Source organism: Aythya fuligula, chromosome 3 (genome assembly GCF_009819795.1).
Source record: "Aythya fuligula isolate bAytFul2 chromosome 3, bAytFul2.pri, whole genome shotgun sequence".
NCBI classification, from domain to species: domain Eukaryota; kingdom Metazoa; phylum Chordata; class Aves; order Anseriformes; family Anatidae; genus Aythya; species Aythya fuligula.
Window position 1 is genome coordinate 78936315 of NC_045561.1, and position 27247 is coordinate 78963561.

Sequence of the window (27247 nt, forward strand, 5' to 3'; positions counted from 1 at the left end):
TGTGGAGACCTAGCTACCCATCCCTGGGGCCCATCAGAGAGACAGCCAGAGCTGCCTGAGCTGGCTGGGAGACACAGAGTTTCTCTGGAGCTCAAAACCTGGGAAGAACAATGATGGCAAGACACAAAGGATAGGCTGCAAAAGCCTGCATCAACATGGATGAACACGGCTAGGTCAGAGATGTCCCATTCAGTTTCTCACTACAGACTCAATAGCAAATGTAATGACAAAGAGAAACATGAGCACGGTCTTTCCACACTACAGTCATGCACCCTCATCACCTCCAGAGGCACAGGCATAGGAAAGGAGGGGAGCAGCGCTTTCCAGGGGCTTCTTCAGATTGCCTCAGGCCTTTGTGAAACAAAGGCAATAAGGATAATTTGGGAAATATCAGTGAGCTAAAATGGAATTTCCCATGCTCTACCAGTTTCCTCAACTCCCCTCTGCACTTTCTTTTGTACACAGCAGTGCAGAAGGGAAATTATTTCAACTAACTTCAGACACCTACACATTTTAAAGCATGATTCAACTCAGCTCTTTTAGATGTCTAGCTCTTTAGATGAACAAATCACTTGTAGAAATCCCGTCTTATTATTTCTCTTATTATGAAAGCTGCCCAGGTGACAAGTTCATATGCAGATATGTGGTCTGATCAATTCCACCCACAGGTGACTACTCCCTCTACATCCTTCCCATTTCCCCCATCAAAAAACAAAACAAAACACAGATCCCCTCAAAGCACAAGGCTCAGCACAAATTGGGCTCTGCTTGCAGAGTCACACCAGGATGTGTTCATTGATGAGTGAAACCAGGTTGAAATTCAACTGCTAGCTCTGGCCTCCCACTCATTATCTCTGCTTGGTGTTTAGATCTCAGGGGAATTTGTGGAGTTTCTGGGCTGCCAGATACCAGATAGTCTTTTCTGCGAGGCAGTGGGTGTAATTCCTTCAATGATTGTGGAAGAATCTCTAGAAGTGAACCTCATGAGCATTGCCCTCTCTCTCTTTTGAGGAAAAAAAATCGAATTCATAGGTTGTCTGACAAATGCTTGTTTCTGCTGTTGTCAGAAAGCCAGAAGACATTTAGCAGCTGTAACCAGTGGAAGCTAAATAAACGCAGAAAAGTTTCCAGTCTGCTGCTATGCTGGATACGTATGCAAATGAGGTTAAAGAGAGGTAGCTCTGCCCAGGAGAGACTGTCCCACTGAATAATTTTTGAAGTAGCACAGTCCTCCCTCCCCTCCATCTCTGTATACGTTTAATTCTTATGTTTAATAATATGTTAAAATAATATGTTTAAATAAATATTTAAATATGTCTAATATGTTTAAAAACAGTCTAATGACCACTGCAGAGCAAGGATAGTAGATAGGATATTCAAATAATAATTCAATGTTAAAAGTGAACTCACTTTTTTAAAGTAGGATGCATCCACAACCTTCACCCAAAATAGTAGCATATAGCTGATGGGATGTTACATCCAATTCAAAGTTACATTTCTAATCCAAATTATTCATGTAAGGGACTTAATGTGTCACCAGATACCAAAGCCATAGAAAACACTGTAGAAAGCGATCTTCAATACAAGCCATACTTCCATTTCTTCGGTATGTGAAACTCTTTTACTTTCTTTTTTTTTTTTTTTTTTTTTTTTTGCTTTTGTTTCCTAGGACTCTGTTTGGTTCAAAGCTAAAACTGGTATTTGCTAGTTTCAAAGGCTATTTATTGCTGTGACAGTGACACATCACTCCAAGTAATGCCTCTTAAGTACTATTAGCACGTATCTGATCTGAAAATGTACAAACACATTCAAACAAAAATGCCGCATTAATAGACAGGCCTAAAATAAATAAACAGGAAGCAAACAGAATGTTTGAAAAGAGGGAACTACAGTTGAAATACTTTAAAGATAAATAAACTTTAGATTTGACTCCCTCTAGAGTATTTCTAAGGAAAAGCTTGACACGGGAATAAATTTTGTTGCAGAAACTCGCCCACGGCAGTCCTGTAGAAATGTAATCCTCTCTAAGTGCAGCCCCTTTGTGCCCAGTAGCTTTTCTTCAGCAAAGCCCTTTCCTGGTGCCAGCCGAAGCCAGGCCTTGCAGGGCTCAGACCATGTCACTGAGACTGAAAAACAAAGGAAGATCTTCATTTTTAATAAAAGTTGAAATAGCCATAGCAGTGGATGGCTACATTTTCAGGAAAGAGAATCAAATCCCTCCTGTCTTTATAAACTAACAACAGTAGGATTGCTTTCCTTTGGTCTGTCCTGATGAGTCAGACCACAGTAGACCCATGTCTATAGGGGACCTGTTGTGGGACAAAGCCATCATTCACTTTGACCCTTGGGGTCAAAAATCTCCTGCACTGGAGATTCAAACAAGCTCAATACAGTACTGCAACATCTGCAGATCCCACATGTGTACTTTTATAAAAGAAAGATCACTCATCTAGTTCAAAAATAACATTATCATTGTAGCTACTGAGGTCTTCACAACCATTTCAGTTGAACTCCCTCAGATCTGTTGGACACAACACAAGAACCAGAAGTGTTCGGCCATGGTCTGTGCCTGCTACTAATCCCACTACTGCTCACTCTGGGGGAGCTGCAAAGGATTAAGTAGTAGTCAGATAATCAACAGAAGAAAGGTAGCACAGAAAAAAGCCACTCAGTTTTCAAGAAAGATCATAGTGGAAACAACATCCTCTCTTCCAGAGTTTATATCAACATGCCTAATGAAAAACAACAGGACATCACATATGTTCCATAAGTTTCATATGTAACAAGGAAGAGAGAATGAAGGACATGCATGATTGTTCATTTCTCTTCACCAGGCACTAGGATGGAAAAATACCTACCTGGAGGGAAAAAAAAAAAAAAAAAAAAAAAAAAAAAAAAAAAAAAAAGTGTGCTGTAGATGCTTGGATTTGAAAATACAGAAACTGTATTTCTCAGAAACTAACTCCATCACTTCTCAGCATGTGATGACTCTCAGTTACTAGTTTTGTAAAGCATTAAAAGAAAAAAAAAATCTTAGCTGTAGAAATGTGTATATAAATTCAATCTGACTACAACTCTTGTACTGCACTGCAGGCCCTCCAGGAATAAATTTGGATCAGTATGCCATAGACTCCAAAGGGTCACATGACATATTGCATCATATCCCCCTACACGAAAAAGAATTCACTAACAAACATCACTTCCAAAAGTGCTCCTTTATTCCCTTTCACATTATAGTTTCTTATGAAATATTTTAGTGGATAGCTTTGGTGCTTTGGCCACATTTCTCTCAATCTATTTATAAATGTTTGGTTGAAAGAAAGTAAACATTATGAGACAAACACTTTATAAACCTTAGTTATTTTAATATAATACTCGAACAGGCATTGATTTTGTTTAAAAAATAATAATAATCCTGAACTGCTGTGCAGAATGGCACAAAATCTCCCACGCTTGTTAAAACGCAAAAATGAAAAAAAAAAATAAAAATCAAAAAGCATAAACAAGGGTGTATATACCTCATCTGAGAACATAGAAATGATGTATTTTACGAGAGAAAAAAAGAGGGCCTGCCAGGTAGACTGCATCCTGCATAGTATGTAGCTGGTAACAGCCTTCAGGGCAACCACCTTTGCTTGATTATGACTCGAATTGACTGATATCCCGCTGGAAAAGCATCAGCAGTGATGAGCCTGTGATGTCCCCCCTCCCCAGTAACGGATTAAACAAATGTTTCACACCTTAGGGCTCTCTGCCTCCACTTGGAAAAGGAAAGCACAACTGGTTCCCAGGGCAGGAGAGCACTGGCTCCTCTGCATGCTGCTGGCAGCGAAGGGCTGTGATGGCTGCTAATGCACCCTTCCCACCCCACCAAACCCAGAGAGTTGCTGCTTGTTTATTTAAATGACACTGTTGTTTGAAAGGATGGGGGCTTCTTATCCTCTTGAGTCATGCATTCTCTGTCTGGGATCCTCTGTTTAGGCACTTTTAGCACCTCATTAATTACTAACTGCAACAAAGTCATGCTGTTTTGCAACTCTATTGCCTTTGTTAAGAAATCTCTATCCTGTGTTAGAATGTGAAAGGGGAACTGTTATCTACCATATGCCCTGCTTGACTCCATATTACAAAATTAGCTTTCGAGTTCCTGAAATACATATACATGTGCTCTTGTATCCGTACCCCATGGTTAAACAGCCTGGTTTTCTTTAAATAGCCTGGCAGTAATGCTTGTAGAAGCTACTGTTGTAGATAAAAAACACTCTGAGCTCCGTACGTTATAATAAATATTTGTCCAGGAAGACACAACTTCTTAACAAAGATTTTTTTTAAGTCCTGGTATAAAACTCAGCTCCAGATGCCTTGTTACGAATCTGTGGGTACTACAACACTCTCAAATAGTTAATTATTAAAGATAAGTAACCTGCAGACTAAGCAGATGGAGATTTTATTTCACCTTTAGATTTATTTCACCTTTAGAAGGTGGGTCGGTGGGGTATTATCATCTAAGGAGCAATGAAACTCTTCTCTGCTATGTCCTGAATACTATTACTGTGTGCCACTCTGCAAGGACATAAAGTGGGTGGTATGAGAAGCTGGATCCAAACAGGGACTTTGACAGCTGTGTGGAAAACTGCGATCTAAGAATCATCCTCAGCAGCAGCTTAGTCTAGAAGCACCCAATTAAATGCACAACATCCTTCCTTGTTTGGGGTGAATGCTCCTCGGTGTTTCAGCCCTGTGGAGACCCAGAGCTGACCCAGGCAGGACTCCTGGGTGAGCAGCTTGAGGGCCAAGGCTGAGGCAGGGCAGAGCACAAACGCTCTGCAGAGCTAGACCCAGTCACCGGGTTGGACCCCTCTCAACAAGCTGTGTGCAATAACTTCTTTATAAAACAGGGACAGAAAAAAAAATGGTAGTGAGAATGCTTTTGCTTAGTGGTTAGGACACGCAGCCAGGAGATACCAGTTTTCTGCTCATAAGGACTGTTTTCATTTAATGTGAAATGTGCAAGCAATCTTAGAGAGAGAGACGAATTAAGACTTCCCTTCATGTGCCTTAAAACTGTCTCCTTCTAATGGTTTGACGCGGTGAATTTGGTTTCCTTTGCCATGCAGTGGAATGGCTGCAGCAGGAGGAGTGACCCCAAATGAAGTGTCCCATAACCAGGAGCTAGGGGTGCAGGCTGTAGCTCATGCTGAAGGTGTACACAGAGCATGCTTTCACGCCCTGGCCAAGGGTCATAGCCACCAAGGACAATCTCTTGTCAGTGGATTCAGGAAGAAAGGAGAAAACAAACTCAATTTGTTGAAAGAAAGGATGCAGCTTTCTGCCCTTATGGGGAGACTGGCTGGATTGGGCATGGATGGATAACCAGCAAGGAAAAAAAAAAAAAAAAAAAAAAAAACTTTTGGGCTAAGTTTTTCTATATAGCCAGCTCCTGCTGTCTTTCAGTTCATGGTAAATGTTGGTTTTCATTGCAATTTAGAGGTGTGTGCCTATTCATGCTTTTTTTCAGGGCTTTTAAGTATTTTAGGGACATGGTTTAGTGGGTGACATTGGTAGTAGGGTGATGGTTGGACCAGATGATCTTGAAGGTCTTTTTCAACCTTAATGATTCTATGATTCTAACTGTTGAGTTTTTAATGTCACTTGGAAATTCATACACCTAAAAGATTAAAAATGTTACTCCTAAGTTGCTGGTGCCTGTATGTTTCATTAAACCTTGGCTTTCAAGCTGTAACTGATGTCTGTTTTGTAGCTTGTTCAATGCAGTAAATGTTGATAGTTCAGCAGAAGCTCCACATCACTAAATGATTGCTGTTCCACTGCCAGCCATCAGCACCATATGAAGAAGAATAAAGTCCTGAACTGAAATACAGAGAAGTTCTTTCCAGTCATGAACAGCAGTCAAAAATACGCTTGAAGGTACACAAAGTGGTGATGCTCTGACTGAGGAAAGCAGGTCTCTTCATGACAGGTACAAGGGCTTATTTCAGTTCAGATGATGCCACTGCAATATAAGTATCTGCTTCTTGCTCATCAGGCACAGGCACAGACATCAGCTCACGCTGATAAGTTTTTCTCAACAGAGGACCATGTCTCTGGTGCATCAGAGGTTAGCAGAGAACATCCTTCTTCAAGACTACTATTCTGCAGTCTTTCTGGACCTTCAGATTACACCTTGAAATATGAATCAAGAGCATTTAAGTACAGAAATGTTTCTTGATTGCTTAGCATTATCTCCCTAATACAGTCATATGTTACTGAAATATCACACAATAATTATCAGTGACACGTTACCAACGTTTAGTGAAGGACTAGCTGACTGCAGCGCAGTGCTCTGCAACACAGCAGGCAGCACATCCACCAGTGGTGCCTGGCATATTAAGTCAGTAAGTGAGGTAAAGAGCTCCCTGTAAAGTACGACGAGGAAACCGAGGAAGCATCAGGTACATCAAGGTCATGTTCATGCACTACATTTGAGAGTGTTGTCTCTGTGACTGAGGAAAAGAAGCCAGAGGTAGGCTTGGGTGGTGGTGCTGCTGAAGAGGTAGAGGGTGTAGGGAAGCTGTGATGAGAGCTGTCAGTCCTGCCAACCCTGACATGCTTGTTTAAGAGGGACTCTGCTGCTGTTTCCCTATATTTATTAACAAGAGACCCAGTACCCCAGGCAGACCTACTGCCCCTCCTGGTACCATACAGATGAGCTACCCCAGGGCAGGGCACCCCATATTTGCACACTCCATGCCTCATGTCATGACAGTGGCTGCCCACTGAGGGCAAGGATTGTATCACTGCTGCCTTTCCATACAGACATCTTGTAGATGCAGTACCTGACTGTGTGTGATGCAGTGACACCATATTGTAAAATATAGTCTGAAATGAAAATAGTCCCACCTTCCTGTCTAATGCAATTGATTCCAGGTCATATGTACCATTACTTACATACAGGACAGCCCAGGATAACGAGTCAGGAGCTGTCAATAACATGACAGCAGGTAATGAAAAGAGTTTGGGATCTGCTCATCCTGTTTGAAGTACAAGGGTTGTCCTTGTACTTCAATGCCCTTGATGCCCTTCCTCCCAGGTGAATACTATGTGTTTTAAAAGAAAATGAGATGGTGTTTTGTAGGCAGAGTAATTTCATTGCTGTGTTTCTAAGCTTGTTCCTTGTGAGGGAACTTGGCAGAGGAATTGTCCATGCCTGGGACCTAGAGAGGTGGAAAAGTGCTGGGCCTGGGCAAGAACAACCTCAGAAGCTCAGAAGAGGAGCCTTCAGATCAGCTTGAGCTGAACTGCCTCAGGACTTCCTGGCAAGTGGATGTGGTGGCTGAGGACACAGGAGCTCCGCACCATGCACCATCATCTTTCTTCAGGCCTGTCTGTTCGTCTGCGTGCACACAGGACTATATGCATATCATGCCTGCTAGGGGATGAGCACACACGTGAGAAGATAGGGTTCTTTTCTACTCTCTGCCTTTCTGAAGGACACTACATCTGTGAATTCAGTAGTGTGATTGCTTCATAGACCCCTTTGAGACACTTGCTGCCCTTACTGTCTGTTTTACACATCAGGCTTTTTATTCCTGGCTTGTCATGCTAAACTAGATCAGGGAACCAAATGTGCTGGAACAAAACCATTTCTATTTTATTTATTTATTTATTTTGTGGGATTCCACTTTTTTTTCCAGCCAGATATTTCCCTAATCCAGTGTGCTACTGCTAACGGTTTGGGCCAGCACAACCCAGGAAGTGGGAACAAGCGAGTCACTTGGGCAAGTGTGGGATCTACCTAGGGGGACATTCCTGCTAAAGAATCTCACTGGAACCACAGCCAAAGTGAGAAAGCATTAGGCTTCTAACTTAGGTGCCATGAGTCGTCCTCCCAACTACTGGAATCACAGAGAAGCCAATGCCTGAACAAAAGAATGTGTCAGAGTCCTGTGAAACCTTTGTTGTTCGTTACTCATATCCTGCAGTTTTACCCAGTCACAGCTTTATTTACCTCATGGGCCGTCACCACAGGAAAAGTACACTTGTGTAAACTGGTGCATGAATTTAGACCTGTGCTGTTATTCTGGTGTTGCCTTCCGAGTGGTTAGTTATTCTAGACCAAAAGCATTTTTTTAATGTATCATATATCATGAAAGTGTTTTTGTTAATCACTTCTGTTCTAGGCTGAGTATTTACACCTAAACTACATGAAGAATCCCATGGCAATGCTGAAATTTTTACTGAAGATCAAAGCTGCTGTAGGCATAGCTTCTGCAAAGACAGAACAAGAGGTTGGTCCTCCATCCCAAAGGCTTTACAATCTGATTGCAAGACCAGAGGATGACAAACTGATAGATGAGTAGAGGGAAACAATGACTTAGCATGGTTTTGATCATCCTCATGTTTACTGCTAAAGCTTTCTCTATGCCAAAAAAAAAAAAAAAAAAAAAAAAAAAAAAAAGTTCTCAGTTTCATTTTGAGGCCTTCCTGTTGGACTTTCCTAACTGAATTGCATCTGGAAGATTTGTATTGAAGAATTACCCATGTGTTTTTCCCAACAATTCTCCTTTTATTTATTTATTTTTTTCCCTTTTGTACAATAAAACGACATTTCAGCTCCCTTTCAGTGTCATCCAGAGGACCAGATCCAAACCTCTCTTGGACTGATGAAGGGTCAAGCTGACAGCAACAAGCTTTGGACTTGGCCCAGACTGACATGCTAATTTAGGGCCCAATCCTGCAGGCTTTGATTACGCTGAGATTTCATTACAATTACAGAATTGCACAAGTCGGAGATGGGAAAAATCAATTAGGTCATCTGGTCTATTCTTTGCCAATGTAGGATTGTTCCCTATTGCACATTTTATTAACTTTCTGCCATTATGTCTTTTGAATATTTAAAGCATAAAGGTGTTATTAAAAATATTGGGACTGGACCCTTAGGAACAACTTTATTTGGAAAACAAACACAAAACAATAAAACAAAAACCCCAACACATTCTCATAGCTTTAACCTACTGTGAGTAATTTCACATCGTTCCTTTCTTTTGGTTTATTTAGACTACACAATTATAATCCTCTGTTTGTGATATTAACAGCTTTTGAGAACACTCATGATGTTGCAGAAGATTAACCTCCTAAATTGAATTTGACTAAAGAACAATGGGTTATGTTAGGAAACATAACAGAGAAATGCAACAACTGTCAGATCTGGAAATGTGGAAAAAGAGTAGTAATACAAACACACACGCACACACATACACATACACATACGTGTATATGTGATTTGGGTTATTTCTTCTGTATATGTGCCTCCCTGCATGTCTTCCCCACTCCATGCCTGCCTCTTAGTTTGTATGGGAAAAAAAATAAAAATAAAAATCTGGGGCAAAGGCTGTAATGTTTTGGGGTCCTGGGTAGTGCCAAGAATATTGTTAGTGATTAACAAACAGTGAAGGCGTTGGATTGTGCAACCTTCACGCAGGATGAGGGCTCCAGTCCTCCAGCCCTTCTCACTTGAGCAGACATTACTGACCCGCATCTACTGGGATGCTCAGTGCTGGGAGTCTTATCTGTGTAATCTGCACCAGGAGCAGCACCTGAAAAATAAGGATCTCATGTTTGACACTGTTCCATTTCCAAATTATGTATCAGAACTAATCCAACACCTTTATTTCTTTACCATGCTTCCCAAGTTGAAAAAGGCAAATTAACAACCCTTTTGTTTCACTTACACAAACTATTTCCAGTCTGGAGAAGAATGACAAAGGGTTAGTATTCAGCTGTCCTGTTCACATGGCTAGTTTTTATGGACCAGAGTGCCATTTTAAGCAAGCACAATAACAGCTATTAATTGAATATTATTATCTTAAAGTCTTTTCTGGGACATAATCAAGCAACGTGAGCTCACCTCTTTTTTCCACCAAGTTATTAGCTATTCTGAAAATTAAATATACTATTTTCCAGCTACGGAGATTGGACAGGGAAACCACTGGGCAGTTATTGCAATAGTGAAAGAACATGCACTTTGATTAACAGACAGTTATTTTTAAAAAAGTATTTCAAAAACTTCTCCTAGCTGATGTTAGGGTCTCTGGCTGCACGCAGTTCATTAAAACAGAGGGCTTCCAAACCCTTGGCTTCCTGGAGCCGCCCTGGGCCACCAGCTGATCCCCAGCTCCCCACCTCTGCCATCCAGCCCAAAGCCCCAAGATAGTTACGGAAACACCCCATTAGTCAGCTCTGACCCCAGGACCCTCAAGGCCTCTGTGGGCTGGGCTGCTGGTGGCCTTGACTTGGCCACCATCGCTCATCACCAGCATGGGCAGCACAGCACCAAGGCACAGCTCCGCTCTGGAACGAGCTTCTTCCACACATTTCAGCGATATAAATCTTCGCTTTTATTGCAGGGCTGCAGTAACTGTTTATGGGTTTGGTTTGTTATTGCCGCTGGCTTTTTTATTTTTGCTTTCTGCTTTCGCTTCCCCTAAATGGAGCGCTTTGCAGGAGGCAGCCAGCCCTCCGGCATCCTCGTCGCTCTGCCTTGTAGCAGAGCCCAGCCTCGGGTCAAGGCAGGGATTTTGTCCCCCGTGCCCTCTTCCCTTTCTGCACCCCACGGCGTGGTGGGGACACACGGGCAGGCAGGGCCGGGGGCGCAGCAAGCGGAGTTTCTCAGCCGCGCTTTGTCAGGGCGAGGGGAGGGAGTGCACTCCCCGCTTGTTTAATGTTTTCCTTATGTTTCTCGCCGAGCGTTTATTTTTTGACATGCTTTCTCTGCCCGCTGGTGCTAATGCTGCTCGAGCGAGCCGTCTGGCTGGCTGCAGGTTGGCTCACACGCGTGTCCCGTCCTTTCCCCGCAGCCCTGTTTATTTATGCCACTCGCCTGGCTCGCTCCGACGTTTCCACACACGCACCAGCACACAAGAAGTCTCAGTCTCCAGCAAAACAAAACCCGACAGCGAGGCGAACGGGCTTTCTTCGTGTCAGCATAGCCCCTCAGCTTGTCTGCCGAATTACTTTTATTTTATGCCTCTCTGGCAATCCACCCCAATCCGGCTCAAGTATCCTGGATTAGAAAGACTTTCCCCAGAGTCCTTTTCAAAGGGAGCCTCCCACAGACCTTTAAATCCCCCACATTTTATGGTGCAGATATTTAACAGCTCTGAGAGGGGCACGGGGGGAGAGGCCGAGGAAAACAGTTACAAATCGAGCGGCTGCTCCTCACACCGCCCAGGCTCCTGATGCCATCAGCGCCGTCTTACTTCGGCTTTCCCCCTCTTTTCCAGCGATAGCCGCTGAGATAAGCGGCAAGTCGAGGCTTGGGTCCGGCCAAGCAGCCAGTTTTCCCCCTTCTCTAAGTCCCCCCTTCCCCCCAAAAAAGAAACCCTTGGCCGCAGAAAGGAACGCGATACCCTTCTGTCAGACAGCCGGCCCGTGCCTCGCCTAGGTGCGGCTGAGCCGTGCCCCTGCTGCCGGGGCTGCGCTGGGGGTCCCGGCGGCGGCGGGGAGGGCACCCCCGGGGCACGGCTCGGGTCGGCACGGCTCGGGACGGACGGGATGGACGGGAGACCCCCACCCTCCTCCCCATCCCCATTTCGATCCGTGGGGGCGTCGGGGCGCCGCACGGTGCGGGTTCCCCCCCGGCAAAGTGCCGCCCCCGCCCGCCCCCGCCGCCGGAGGATGCTCGGGCGCAGCCGCCCTGCGGGGGCCCGGCCGGGCTCGGGGAGCCTCCCCCCGCCGTGCGGGGCGCCTCGGGCTCGCCTCCTCCCGCCACCGCCCCGCCCCGGGGCCGCTCCCCCGGGGCCCCGCAGCGGAGCGGCTCCCGCGGGCGGCCCGGGGGCTGCTCGGCGGCGGGGCGGGAGCGCCGGGGGGGGGGGCCGGGCCCACCTGCGCCCGCCCGGCGGCTGGCGGTGCCCGCAGCGCAGAGCGAGGCTGCTCCGGAGCGGCGGCGGCGGCGGCGGCGGGGCTGGGTCCTCCTCCTGCCCCCCCCCGGCGCTCCGCCCTCGCCACTCCTCTCTCTCGCACGGCCGTCCCGTCTGTCCGTCTGTCCTGTCGGCACCTCGCCCGCCCGGCGCACGCACGCAACCCCCGGCGCCCCACATCATGCTGCCGGCCGCCGGCACGGCATGGACCCCCGGCGGCGGCTGCACGGCTCCTCTCCGCTGCTGAGACCCCCCTGAGGTTTGCGGCAGGTAGCGGGCCGGACGGTTTCCAAGTGCAATAGGGAAAAGCGGAGGGGCGAGGAAAAGGATTAAAAAAAAAAAAAAAAAAAAAAAAAAAAAAGAAAAAAAAAAAAAAAAAAAAAAAAAGGCAAAGGCCACCAGCCCAGCAAGCCAAGCTTTGGATCTCAGTGCAGGTATTTCTGCTGCTGTGTTCATCCCTTGCCGCCTAGCACCCCGATTTTTTTTATTATTATTATTTTTTTTAAGAAAAGGAAAAAAACAAAACCAACGAAAAGGAGAAGTCGAACTCTCAAAGGGTTACTATGCAATTGCGACTGCTTTCTTGGTTTTTATCACTTTGAACTTTATGGAATACATTGGCAGCCAGCACGCCTCCAGGGTACGGCGACAGGGAAGAAGTAAGTGCGAAGAGATTTATACTTTGATACTTCTGCTTCCTCTCGTTGTGCCGTTCACGTCTGCTCGGGAGCTCCGTGTGCCCCCGGCGCCTTTGCTAGCGCTAGGAAGCGAGTCCCGCGCCCGCGGCGCGCCCGAGCAGATTTGCTACGGGAGTTTGTTGAGTTGGAGGGGGTGATGGAGGCGAGCTCCCAGCCCCTTCTGCTTTGCTCTCTCACCTCGCCGGGATGAGCAGCGCCGGCTCCGGGAAGACCTGCGTGTGCTCCTTCTAATTTTAATGATGTGCGGTAAAGGGGAGCTCTGCCTTTCTTAGCACTTCCCAAAGGGAAAGCAGGATGACGCGACAGGTAACTTTGGTTTTGGCCGCGATGCCCCGAGCGCCTTTCTCCACCCTCGGACACCGCTTAGCGATCCGGGGCAGGACGGAGAGGGCAGCCCTCTCCACAAGAACCCCCGGGACGGACCAACACTGCAGAGCAAGCCCACCGACGGGGTGAGGGGGGGCTAGGGGATCCTCCAGCCTCCACTCACCGCGGTGGCACCGTCCCGGCTCGCCGGCTCTGCCCGGGGACTGCGACCCCAGATTTCGGACAGTTTTTAGTGCCTCTGGGACGGAGGCAGTCTGACCGTCTGACCCAGGCCGGCCCCGATGCCCGCTGCAGCAGGCAGCCGCCCGGGGCCGGGGCTGGCAGCGGGAGGGTACCCGGGAGTCCCGGGGCAGTACCAGGGGGTTCCGGGGCAGTAACCCGGGGCTGCCGGCTGGGACGCTGCTCCGGCCCGAGATGAGGAGGGTCCCTGGGAAAGGCGCCTGCAGGACGGCGCTGGTCCCTCCTGGGGCACCGGGGGGGCTCCGCTGTGGGGACGTGCCCCGGGCCCGGCCACCCCCGGCAGCTCGGGGCAGACACTTTTCGCGCACCGACGGCGGCGGGACCGCTTTGCTTGCGCCTGCCGGCGGCAGATGCCGGGGCAGTATCAGAAACACGGCAGCCTGCATTTAATCAGCGAGGGGTACGCCGAGTTACCTCCTCGGGGAGGGGGCGGGGGGTGCTGTTAGTATTATTATTTTTTTTCGCTCTGGCCTTCGCTTCCCTTCCCCGAGCGCCGCTGCCAGCTCCTGAAAAGCTCCTTTGTGCGCTTCGCCTTCCCCGCACAAGCTCCGATTCACCCACGGAGCCCCTGCAGCGCGGCGCAGCACGATCCTGCGCTCCCCACGGCGGAGGGAGCACCCGGGGCTAAGCAAAACACGTCAGGGTTGGCCGATTTATTGTCCTTGGCAAGGGAGCGCCCCGCAGCCTCCATCCCTTCCCACCCTCTCCTTTAACCCTGGCAGCCGCCGTCCCGCAAGCTGCGGGCTGCCCCGCGCCCCACAACGCGCGGGGGGCCCCCGACGGGCGCTCGTGCAGGGCTTCGGCCGGGGGGGAGAGGAGGGACCGGGACCCCCCTGGGGGGCAAAAGGGGGCACCGCGGAGTTCCGGCGGCGGGGACTCGCAGCGGGGGCAGCCCGGAGCACCTTGTGCGCGCCGTGCCCAGAGCCGGGCCAGCGGCGACCTCTGCTGTCCTGTGCCGCGGCGGGCAGCCGGCGCAGGTGCGAAGCGGCTCGGCTCGGCTCGGCCCGGCTTGGCCTGGCTCGGCTTGGCCCGGCCGCTGCCCCGCGGAGGTCGCCAGGCCACTCCTATGGGGGACCAGGCAGCCGCCGTGCTGCCCCGGGCTGCTGGGCGCAGAGCAGCCGCTATTTGCTAGCATCGGGGCTGCCGGGTGTGAGTGTGCGTGTGTGTGAACGCTTGTGCATGCGTGTGCTCCTCGCCTGCTCCGGCCCGGGTCTTTCTTAGCTCCCTTCTGTAGCTGCGTAACTTTCGGGAATGACAGCTGGAATTGCTGGCTGAAAAAAAAAATAAATAATAATAATAATAATAATAATAATAATAAATAATAATAATAATAATGCTGGTTTGGTGCATAGGGAAGGTACCAAGAAGCTGCTCACAGTTTTCTGCTTAAAGATGGAAGTTGAGCTAAATCCACAGTGGAATAAGTGGCGGAAAAAAAAAAAAAATCTCAGATAGAAATAGTCGGGATGGAAAGCTGGCTCCTTGTTTTGTAAGGGAAGGTAAATAACCACCAGAAACATCTCACCTAGGCATGGTGCACCTTATCCGCTGGTTGAGGTCTTCAGATCAGGCTGGCTGTAAGAGATGCTCTGGTGTAAACCACTGGTGTTGAGTGTTGGCTTTTAAAATCTATAAATAGTTATTCGTGAAGACTGCAACTTGAAAAAAATGGTAGGATGCAGATAAAGAAGACACCTGTCAGAGCCCTCTGTCCTGCTACATGGAAGGCTCTCTCTGGATTTCCATTTCTTTTTTCCTCATCAGCTTCCTTTAAGCATACGTCCTAGTCCCATTGCTGAGAAGTGCTTTCAAAATTTCATTCTACCTGTGCATTTTTAAATGCAGCCCAAACTACTTGCTGTCAAGCAGTGAATCAGTGAGCTCGTGTTATTTCATTTTGTTAAATATCCGAGGGCCTATTCTATGTTGTATAGAATCTATCATGTTGCATGCTGCCGTATTTTAGGAGAAAAGAATAACAAAGCCTGAACTGACTAATTCAGAATATGCTGGGCCAAACTCTCAACTCATATAAATGCCATTTCTTTCTTAATTTACCCCAGTGAAGGACCTGGACCTGAAGTATTACTTATTTTGTACCTACTGTCAAAGTAATCTTTACTAGGAGCAAAGTCTGATCTTTCATTCCCCAAATCCCTACTGTATTTACCAGCTTGAGCATCCTCATTTCTGTCTCATATGGTAAACACATAGTTGGCTGTAGAGAGGTGAAACTTGTCCGAAGTCACAGCAGAGTGGCAGACAGGGGATTGTGTCCATAATTAGGCACAGCAGACATGATCAATAAAAGTTCAAAAGCAAACATTGCCATTAGCAAAGAGATTTGTGTTTTTATTCTGATAAGAGCACTTAAGATTAACAAATTGAATGACTCATTTGGGTCCTACAAGAGAGATTAATATGCAGCAAGTATAGAGTAGCATACCAATAATTGAGAAATTCTACATACCTGCCAGTGAGTGCAGTTTTCTTAGAAAAGATGTAGGATTAAGTCAATAGCTCCAAAATATTTTGGCTCTGCAGATCACCAGCAACCCTCAAAACTCACTACCGACAGTTTGTACACCTTTCTCTTGACCTTTTAACTGCTGGAAATGAAGCATTATTTGATACGGCTCTGTGAATGACCTCCAGAGCATTTGCTGTGACCCCGTGGCTGTGAGTGAGCTGGGGGCTAAATTTGGGAATCACCAGAATAAACACAGTGACAGAAAATAGATAGAAAGTTCTGGTGTTTGTATCGCGGCTCCTACACAGGGTGTAAAACTGTCAGCACGATGTAGTGGAGCTGCAATGTGCCATGATGCCTGATACTGGTAGCCCATTGGGGCCTGATGCTGGCAATTGCATCCTGCTTTTGTCCCTTTGTCCCGGGGCTCCCAAGAGCTGCACCGTCACCGTAAAGGCGTTTGCTCCTTCGGCTGCCCCTGCATGGGCTCCTCCAACCGCTACAGGACAGTGGGTCTTACAGCATCCACTCCTGGTCATGGTCACGAGTGGAGAGATCCACCCGGCCACCTCTCTGCCTCACTGTCCTCACCTCACGCACAGACGCGTACGAGTCCACAATTAAGTTAGTGTATGGCTGTGCTAACCGAAAAGACGGCTGTATGAAATAAAACAGAAGAGAAATGACAGAATGCAAAACTGGCAAAATTACGCCTTCATTTTTTTACACACTCAAGAAGGGTGTCATCTACATGGAGTTAAAATTTACTTCTTTTGCAACAGGAAAAGAGGAATTACATTATTAATTAAAATAATGTTATACATTTGGAAACTTTTTTTGTTTGTTTAATTATTAATAGTTCACCATCAATACATATTTCTAGTACCTATATGTATAGTAGGGTTGGCATAGCACGGACAGTAATACAATGTATTCTAAACAAAAAATAGGTTTTCATTACATTACTATTTTTTTTTTAATAAAAGGAAATACTTTAGTAATAATTTAGGGCAGGAGTTAACCAAGGCAAGCAGCCATCAAGTAAGCTGATTCTGTCCTTGGGCAAGATTAAATTATTTTCACTGTTAGTTCTCTTTCAAAGTATTTGTATGATACATTTCTTTTTCTGTGATGATTGCATATTTTTATTGTCAGAGTAAACGCTTTGCTGGTGACAAGTGCATCTTTTTTTTTGCAATGAAATTGTATTCTCATTTTTGGATGAGATCCTGTTTGTTTCGAAATAGACTGTAAATTTCCTATTACAGTCATTAGAAACAAAAGCAGCCGTAGGACTGTTTCATTGTATTTTCATAAACTGTGAACATATTTCATAGTAGTGGTATCTTAAAATAATTAAATATCAGAAAAACACCACCCATTGCTTAGAAGAATTACAAAGTAGTTAGCTTAATTTTTGTTTTATCTCATTTTGTTTTTAAACTATATGTGCATGTAGACCCGTGCTTGAAGTATACCATCTGCTTGTGGAACAATGTGTATTATTATCCCAAGAGCCTTAGCATGCAAGACTAAAGAACAATAGAGTCCAGTTCAAACCATTTCATATCTGAAATGGTGATTTTTTTTTCTTTCAGCTGCTGAAGGCATTTCTTAAACTATTTAAAATTTCTGTTAAACTGTAAATGGATATATAACCACCACTTCTCAAACCATTGATATAGGATGCATATCAGCAGATATATAAAAAGCCCTATATTTCTTTGCAGAAAGAACAAAATTGTATTAATGTGGTGATTTTAGGAGCTTGAAACCTGCCTCCATGTTTTCAGTGGAGAATGTCCTATGGAGTTTCCTGGAACTGGAGAGGGTTCTTTTCTGCAGGGAAGATTTCTCAGGGAAGATTTTGATTATAGAAGTCTTGTGCTAGAGTACTTGCAAAATTTTACAATCCAATTATGTATGATACCTATGTAAGAAAAAAACAATGCCCCGTACCTTTCAAAACTCTGATATGTCATCTGCTTGGGAGGCATCTCCTTCTTAAGCATACGAAAAGAACAGCTATTTTACTATTTTCCACCTACTGACCCGACTGAAGTCAATGAAGTTAACACTGAGATTATTTTCTTTTAAGCTTGTAATTACTGTACCAAGCCTTTGCAAATCCCTGGTCTGTTCCTTCTTGATGTAAAAATTTTGTTTTTGTTTTTCCTGAAGATAATGTAAGTTCTAACATCTAATTAACAAAAATTGAGTGAAAACTTAAAAATCAGATGTACTCAATATCTGTTGTTTATCCTGATCACTTTCCTTTCTGGTTAGTAAAGCACCATTGACTTAACTCTTGCTGTTATCCACTAACGTTGATAAGCTGTCTATCATTTCATATTCAGGTCATTTATAGACAGTGACTACTCAGAAAACTCATCGCAGTAAAACCGTAGGGAGTTCTTAAGAACTTCTCCCCCCTACAATAAAGTTGCCCCTTTTGCTCTTGAAATAAATTTAAAAGTTTCAAAAGAAGCCTGGTGAAAGATATATAAAGGCTAATAAAAAAAAAAATAATAATATTTTGTCTAATTTCTAATTTTGGACTCTGAACAACTCAAATCACTTTGCCAATTTTTCACCAAAATAATTCATAACAAGCAATCTTATCAGATGACAAAAGGCAGCTGAAACCATATACTTTTTTATATAAAAGTCTGTCTGTCTGCTATTACCACGAACAATGCCACAGATAAAAATATTCAGAGAGCATTTGTTCATGCAAAACACATTCTGTCTCTCAAAAAATTAAATAAATAAATAAAAAATAATAAAAAAGATCTACAACATTTTCATAAATAATTGAATTACTGGCAGTGACATAATAATTACTTATTGGACACTTTGTCATAATAAAATCCAACAGGATTTATTACGGTTTATATTTTTGTTGCTAGTCATGAACAGTGCAATGAGCAATACTACTTATAGGATAGCTGACTAACAAACGTCTGTGTTTCGATTTCTAGCTTGTAAGCTACAGATCACACATTCTTAAATGTTATTATTACTTGTGTGATTAAAAATAGCACTTGCTCAAGAAAAAGAGCCACAAAAACTTACACGGCTCCAGCGCTACTTCTCTGGGGATCGGACCTGAATGGCGAGAGACGGGAAGGGGAATCTCGCCTGTCACTGGGATGGCACCGAGGTCCCTGCACTGCGCCGATGCTTCTGCTCCACACAGCAGAGTAATTTTCGGGAAGAACATAAAGGGATGCTTATAGTGATACTTTTAAATGAAAGCAAAACCTTGAACCACAGGTCTATACAGAGCTATGGTAGCGTGCTGCTATAAACATTATCCTTTCAAGCTCCTTATAGAGTGTCAGCTTTACGTCCTGACATGTTTCATGTTTAAACTTAAAAGGTTTGAGATGGGATTTCAGATGTTTGATGTTTCCTGCAGGGTAAAGCAGATTTTGGGGCACTGTAAATAAAACAGGAGCTCATTGATGGGTGTTGGAATAGCAATGATGTGTGATTTCTGTGGCTTCCTGTAAAGTGCTAGGGGAGAAACAGCAAGGCTCAGATCAAGAACAGGACTTAGGTGCCTAAGGTGTGTCTGGGGCAGGATTTAAACACCTGAGTCCCTTACTTTCAAAGCCCTGGCTTAACTGACAGCTCACTCCTGAAGCATGGGCATTTCTCAGGCATTTTCTTGTTTCTGCCATGAGATGTCAGCTTGCCAACTGAGCGTTCACTCCGGCACAGGAGACTTCTGAGCTCATGTCTCTTCTGCAAAGTTCAACATTTTCTCTTACAGAAACCCTGGGTAAAAAGGCGCAAACAGAGAATAACGATTAAAAAAAAATAACAAACTACACTTCTTCCAAAGGTAGCACAGGTCTCCACACACTGCAGGCAATTGCTTGTTGACAGTGGGGCTCACCAGCCAGCTCCTCTCCTGTGCTAATAGGTGCAAGCAAAGCACCTCAGATGACATGGGCTAGATCAGGTGAGACAGAAGAGTTACTTTACTCTAGTTTTTCCACTTCTAGCTGAATATTTTTGCTGCTAAGCTTTTGGATACATTAAGGGTAGCAGGCTGCTGCTCCTTCATGGTGTGTTTCACAAGACAAGACTGAGGCCTCCTTTGCTTTGCTAAAGAACACAGTAGCTTGCAGGGCTGTGCACTTTGCTAGGGCACCAAACCCCATGGATAGCCAGGATCTGAATCAGTTTCTGACCCGAGCTGAAAATTCCTTGCTCAGTGTGCTTTTTTTTTTTTTTTTTTTTTTTTTTTTTGTCAGTCCATTTTGGAGGTGCCCAGTGCTTTCCACGTATTAAAAGGCAACTTGGATGCTGCTCTCAGGGCTGCTAACAGTACTTTCACCAAAGCATCGACTGAGGGCATCAGTGTGCACAAAGCAGCAATGTTCAGAATAGCATTAATCCTTCATCAGTCACTAGCTCATCCACCCCACTTCTCTCCAAATAACTCACCAGGGAGCAGCTTTTCTGGTGATAGCATTCTAGTGGGAAGCTACAGCAGATGTACGATTTGAGCATTTTTTCCTCATCTCCCCTATGAAGTGAGGAAAAGCATTCCTTGGAGGAGGGAAAAAGGAGAAAGCTCTCATGTGAGCCAGAAACATAGGAGCAAACAGCTGGTGCAACAAGGTTTCCATTGCATTTCTTGACTAACATTTACAAACATCCACATGAACCAGAGCTACTAAAACCTGACACTTTAATATGTTTACAAAGTTTATATGTGTTATCAGCACATGTAATACTCCCAACAGGATTTATTACAGGTTCCTTTAGCAACAACATTTTTTATTCATAACAGCTCCACTGGTCAGAGAGAGGAAAAACAGCCAGTTTCTTCAGAGCCATGCCTCCCACACACATTTGCCCTGCAATTATTGGATTGCTTATTCATGAAGATTACAAATACCAGTGTCGGCAAGTGTTTCATAACCTTGTTTCCTTTTCCTAGAATGTTCATAATTAATTTCACTATGCTTTTCTATGCCACTGAAAAAAGGGGTTGCTGGTTTTATTTTAGTTTATGCTACACTGCTGAATGAAGAATTACCTCTGCAAATAGAACCAAGGGGGGACCAAACAATTTTATTTAACATGAAGTCAGAGTCAGAAGATGTTAAGTGCATGAATTTAGCAAACACATGGAGATGGATGAAGATTCCAGAATGTTTTAGTATAACACAGCATTGAATAATCGGCTAAGATGAGGCACTGGGCATAGTGTCCACAGATGTCATAAATCTAATAGACAGATCTTTACTGTCAGGAAAGTAAATAAATTACACAGTTTTTTATTTTGCAAAGAAATAGGTTATATTTTGCAGTCCAAAGTGAAGTCACACATTTGGCTTTTAGGGTTTCTGTTTTATGAAAGAGTTGAGCACTTAATGAGTTTCAGAGTTGAGGATGTATTAAAACTGAACATGCAATTCTGTATGAGAGCATAGAGTATATAACTGGTGCTAACATCCTGGATAAGGATTTTTAAGCCCAAGATACCGGTTTTACAGGATATAAATTATTTAAATGTGCTGTTTAAATTATCTATTGAGGAGAATCTTCAGTCATGTAAGAAGTTGTTGGTAGGATTTAGGTATGAGTGATATCAGCAAGAGGACATCTGTATGGCTGCTTAGGTCATGTATTAATTCCAAGACTAAAGTTATTTTAAGTAAGAGGTAAATGTAAAAACAAATTCCCCTGTATATATTGTGGACAAAAATAATTTCCTTTCTCTGTTGGTATCATCTATTTCTGGTAACAACCTACAGAATTTATGTGATTTGAGAATGCTTTTTCTCTTCCATAAATGGGCACCATGTCCTTTCATCTGAGTAATTCTCAGAAAGAAGAAGCTGTTACATTACTAACTCTGAGTTAAGTATATTTAAGGAAATAATGTAACAAATGGTGACATGTTTTATGATTATGTGATCTCTTAAGGGCGCAAAGTGGGCTCCATCAACAAGAAATTATGGAGGAGATTTCACATAAGCTTTCTTTTGCAATTTATTTGTGTGTCTGTGGCTGGATGCTCTGATGAATGCAAGTCTTCCCCAACTTTATGGAGGCATGGAGCAATGTGAATGGGGGGTCTGAGTCCTGTTTGCTGAGATCTGACTTGCCACAAAGGAAACTGTAGACTGTACACTTCAAGATGAAAAACAAGCCGCCATTCACCTCTTCCTGAAATCATATAATTTCCCACCTAACCAGTGCTAGGAGAAGCTCATTTTTCCTCTGTGTAAATCACAGCTGAGTCCAGATAAAATAGATTAATCAAAAGAGTTGTCTTCTCTTGCATTTCCCAGATTTACCAATTAAGTAAAAAAGGATTTCAAATACAGTTACCACTAAAAGACCACTGAACAGTACAAAAGTAAGGCCATGATCCTTTCTGAAGCCCTGTATAATTTATTTTCTTGAAGAATAACTTATTTATTTATGGAATTTCTTGTTTGAGTCTTCCATCCTGGTTTCCTGACTGTCTGTGGTTACTGTTGTGGGCACCAAAAAGGGCCTGTGTTTTTCATCTGGGATATGCAGAGACCTTGGGTACATCTTGTCCAAAAGATATAGATCAGGCCACAGAAATTGCAGTATTGCATATAAGACAGCTTGTTCAGGAAGAGTCTTCCATCTGCATGCCCACTGTCTCCCACCTCTGCTTTTACCTATTTTGTCCCCTAGAATCACAACAAGGCACAAGCCTAGAGCTGTCATCCTCAAGATGGAAAAATACCCTTTATGCAGCATTTGCCTATGATCTCCTAAAAAAGATCTTTTTGTCCATCATTTATAACACTTGATGAAAGTGTCAGAAAATCACACCCTACCAAAAATGCAGGATAGTGTTTAAAGCCATTCACAAATATTACCCAAATACAGCAATTTGTTTGAAAATATGTTTATGCATGTCCATATATTTAGTCAACTGTGTCTTTCTCCCTTTCTCCCTGCCCTTCATATCTATATACAAGTTTACATAATATATATGCATACAAATTCACATAGACTCAAGCAAGAATTAAAGGTTTTGACAGGTTCTTTAAGTGTTCTCACTTGAAATCATCTTAAGACATAAAGGACAGATAACCCTAGATACAATAAATTTTGTTTCAAAACTCTGGTCTATCTGAAACTCCACCTTTTCTCCCACTGTTTTTGTGGTCTGTTATTTAGCTGCACAGTTTAAATCAAACACTAAATTAAAACAAAAAATAAATGAGAAGCTTGGTAGGGGATCCCCTTCTGTTTCTGTTTAGCCTGGTATGTTTAAAACTACAACCAGAAAGTTAAATGTATCCTTCCTTTTTTGGTTGTGGACAGGTAAAACTTTCTGAGGCAAAGCTTTTCATGAGGCATGTATCACCAGGTTGGACACCTGAGTCAATGAGGAGAAAGAAAACAATTGTTTGGATGGACCTCTGGGCAGGGGAAATCAGTGGTGTGGAGAAGGATCTTCATGTTCCCCTGTGATAACTCAGCATCACTGCTGGTAACGTTATCAGGGGGGTATGTTCATGTGTCCATGTGTATCTGTATCTGTACGTGGTGAGGAAACATCAGGGAATTTGATTTTCATATCATTTATTAGATGACAAAAATACCATGATCATTCTCTGGAGATATTCAAGGCCTGTCCTGGACGCCTACCTGGGCAGCCTGCTCTAAGTAACCTGCTTAGGCAGGGGGGGTTGGACCCGATGATCTTTTGAGGTCCATTCCAACCCCTTCAATTCTGTGATTCTATGATAAGACACATGCCAGATTAGCACAAGGTTTTCAATTAGAGTCTTGGCATTGCTTTTATTGGGAATTGGTTTTAGGCAGAATAAGCATCTCCCAAAAATTAATGGATTGATTCTGCTTCTAGTTAAAGCTTGTGTCCAGGAAGCAATAACTCGCAGAGCTCTGCCAACATGAAATTTGCATATTCTCAGAATACAGCCTAAATGTCTATATAGGCTATTAAAAAAGACCATGATAGTTGGTGGGGATTTTTGTTCTCACTCACCAAGCAAAGAGAGCCATGAGGTCTCCACTTCTCTTCATGAGGTGCTGGTAAGGGTAGTGAGGATATTCACCCTTTTTGTCAAAGAACAGATGTAATTTGCCATTTAAAAGTGTGGGAGGAATACTTTCACTGTGTTCCCCATGTTTTTCACCCCGATCCAGATCTCATGAGCTTTCTCCTATTGTATTATCCCTCAGTTACAGTTATCAAGCTCTCTTTCCCTGTTTTTTCTATATCTATGAACTTTGGCACTACTTTTCAATGTAGTGACTGGAGAGATTCAGAGAATGAGAACATACACCAAGCCGTACTAGCATGAATAGTGGCCAGCTAAAAAGAGTAAGCACAGGGATAGACCCAAAGTGCTGCATTTTCAGAAGTGGTAAGGGATAGAGGAATTGTAGATCAGCTCCGTTATCCTGCCTGATATAAATACAGACACGCTCCATGTCCTCCGCATTATCCATAGTATGCCTGTATCCAACTCAAGCTTACTGGAGAATAAGAACTAGCAGGTGAATGCAGTGAACCAGAGTAGACACACCAAACAGAATTAACATGTAACAAAGTTATGCGGGATATAAATATTGTGCCTCATATTGTGTCTCATATGATTTTTTAAACAACTCCCTGAAATATTCCCATCACTATCGATTCCTTTCTTCCTTAGTGTCACCCAAAAGGAATTCTCCCTTACTATTCCCTTACCCTTATTCCCACTTAGCACCTATAGCAGATTGCCCCCTGGCATACTTTTTCCTTTGATGCCAAGCCACAAGTTATTGCGACTCGTGGTTCTGAGCTCAGCGTTTTGAGGAGAAGTGGTGGAAAGAGAGCAGATGCCCTTGAGCCATGGTGTGATGACTTGATGATAGCAGTGGGTTTCTGGGTGAGAAAAAATAAGCAGTGAATGGCTTCTTTGATTTACAAAGCCGCATTGTAAAAATAATCCATGAATCTTTGCGTATACAGAAAGAACATACGAATCCTTGGAGCAGTTGTCTGACATGGCCTGGTAGAAGTCAGGAGGGAGATGGAAAAACTTGCATGCTCTCTAATAAAGTACATAGCCCTGAGGGCTATCAAATACAAGATCATGAAGGATGCTGTTTGGAAAGTGGTGAACCATTATGAATGTGCCAGTTGTCATCAAATACTTCTAGGGCTGTTTGGCCAAGCACAGGTACCAAAATATTCACCCAGTTTGTCTACTGCTCTTCAAGAAGTAGGGCAGGACCCTTCAGGGACCAACAGAAAAAGTTTACTGATTGCAAAAATATTTGGGGGAAAGGGGGAGTAAAGTTGAAAGTCTTCCCATAATGTTTTGCATTTCCCCAAAACTTTGTCAGGGAGTGCTGCTAGATGCCCAGACAGCAGAACAACGGGTCTCAGTTTAGTAGGGCTCTTACTAAAAGCCCTACTAACTCTCCTCAGCTGCAGAGTAGTGTGGTGTCACGGAAGGGGTCAGCAGTGCAGTTCTTCAGCTGAACTGCAACGCATTGTACTCTATAAGCTATTCCTAGCTTTTGTAATGCCTGATCATCCCAGCTTTCAGTATGCCAAGCCCTTTCTTCAACACATTGAATTTCTCAAAGCTCTGCACATCTCTATTCTTTCTCTCTTGTGACAGCAGTTGAATAATGTCTACAAATGGAAATATCTCCTCCTCCCCTTGGCTTGCTACAGTAACCCCCTCCCCCAATATTTTCAGCCTAAGTGGATTTACAGAGCTAGCCTGACAGTTTCTGAAATCGAAAACCTCTGGTTAATGACAGAACCCAAGCACTGCTTTTTCTATGGGCGGGCCAGTGCGTCTCGCTTCTCTGTAAGATGGACTCCCTCTGATGACGTGGGGATGGAAGAGATACCACACCCCGTCCAGCCGCCAGCCTCTTGCTGAGACAGCTATCACGACTGCCAGCTCTTCCTGAAGGTTTTACAATGTGGACAGTTTCAAACAAACATCAGATGAAAGCAATTTTGAGTCTAAACCAAGCACAGCCAGGTTTGCATTGGTGATTTATCGGTGAGAGTCATCAGCTCTTATTACCTATTTCATGAGCCATCCAGTCCTTTGGCTTCCAGCCATTTTTAGGGCCTAATTCTGATCGTATTGAAGTTAATGGGAGGTTTTGTCACTGATTTCAATAGGAGGCCTCTGTCTATAGAGGCTTGAAGTGCTTCCAGGTTTCCATCATAGTCTGCGGTTCTCCTCTTTAAGTAAATTGGACATTAACAGATTGCCTGGACCCACACCTTTGGACATAGGAGAGCTATAGATCTGATTCAGCTCTCACTCACACACCAGCTTCATACCTCAGTGGAGTTACTCCTGATTTATACTGGCAGGAGAGCGAGGTCCAGTGTTACTTATGCCTGGGTCATTGCCAGCAGAACACGGAGAGAATTCAAGTCACTTGTTATCCCCTTCCCTGCACCTCTCAATCACAACATACACACACACACACATATATATATGTGGATATATTAGAATCATCTGGACTCTTTTAAGTTATTCACCATTGAAACTGACTTCAAATTCAAATTTTAAAGTTGAAATAACAAAGAAGGAGAAAAGAGCCAGAAGGGAGCCAGCTGCAAGGGTACTCACAATTTTCATCAGTCTACGGGACACTCCTAATAACATATTTTACTACTTTGTAGTGAACTTTCTTTGCTTCTGCCATAAATACATTCCCTGTGCTGTAAATGAATAGCTTGCAAGCTCAGTAAAGTTAATATAAAAGAATAAATCTTAACTACCTAATGTCAGGTCAGAAATATAAATCTTATCTAATATGCCAGGTCAGAAGGAAAGAATACTTTTAGCTGAAAATAGCAAATACTTTCCAGTGCAGAGCAGGAACTTATTTTTCTCTTTAAAAAAGTATGCTGCCCCTAATAAGATGAGTTGAACAGTCTCCTTTTAGAATCTCCAGAAGAAAAATAAACACATAGAGCAGAGTTAATTTATAAAATGCTCCAAAGTTTATCTTGGCAGAACCGTTTTAGGCAGTGAGATTTCTCTCTCTTTCGCACATGCGTTCACACACACACATTCACACACACATACACATCTCAAAATGAGGGCAGGCCCTTACAATAGCAAATACTACAGAAAACTTCTATAACTGGGCAAGTATCACAGATACTGAGTTTTACTCAGGCAAAGCTCTCATTTTAAAATCACTGAATTTTTTTCCAAAGCAAGACAACAACCATTGGAGCCTTTTTATGACCTGCTGTGTCACAGTGGGAGCTGAAGAGCTGCACAAATACCTTCTGTCTCAGGTCTCCCTCCAACGTGCTGGCACTTCTGCAATCTTTATGGCAGTGGTGCAACTGCCATCCTTCTTCTGCTCCTGCCTCACTTCCTCACTGCCTGCCCAGGGCCCCACGTGCCGGTCACTTGCCTGGCACAGATGTCCCTCCCAGGAGCCACACACTCTCACTGCTGCCCCGTCCTGTGTCCCTCCTGCACACCTCCCTCACAGCGATGCAGGCTCCAAATCTAACAGCCAAGATACTCCCCACGTGTGGTGTGCAGCACAACCAAGAACAAACAGTATCT

The 27247-nt window shown here is 44.1% G+C and overlaps 1 protein-coding gene across 1 annotated transcript in view; it reads left to right on the forward strand.

Annotated features, from left to right (window-relative positions):
* The first annotated feature begins 12039 nt into the window (after positions 1 to 12039).
* Positions 12040 to 27247, forward strand: part of RSPO3 (R-spondin 3) — a 62063-nt gene continuing 46855 nt past the window's right edge. The window contains 2 exon segments of the mRNA XM_032185197.1: positions 12040 to 12503; positions 12506 to 12577. Of these exon segments, the coding sequence (XP_032041088.1) occupies positions 12482 to 12503; positions 12506 to 12577 (94 nt within the window). The 5' untranslated portion in view covers positions 12040 to 12481.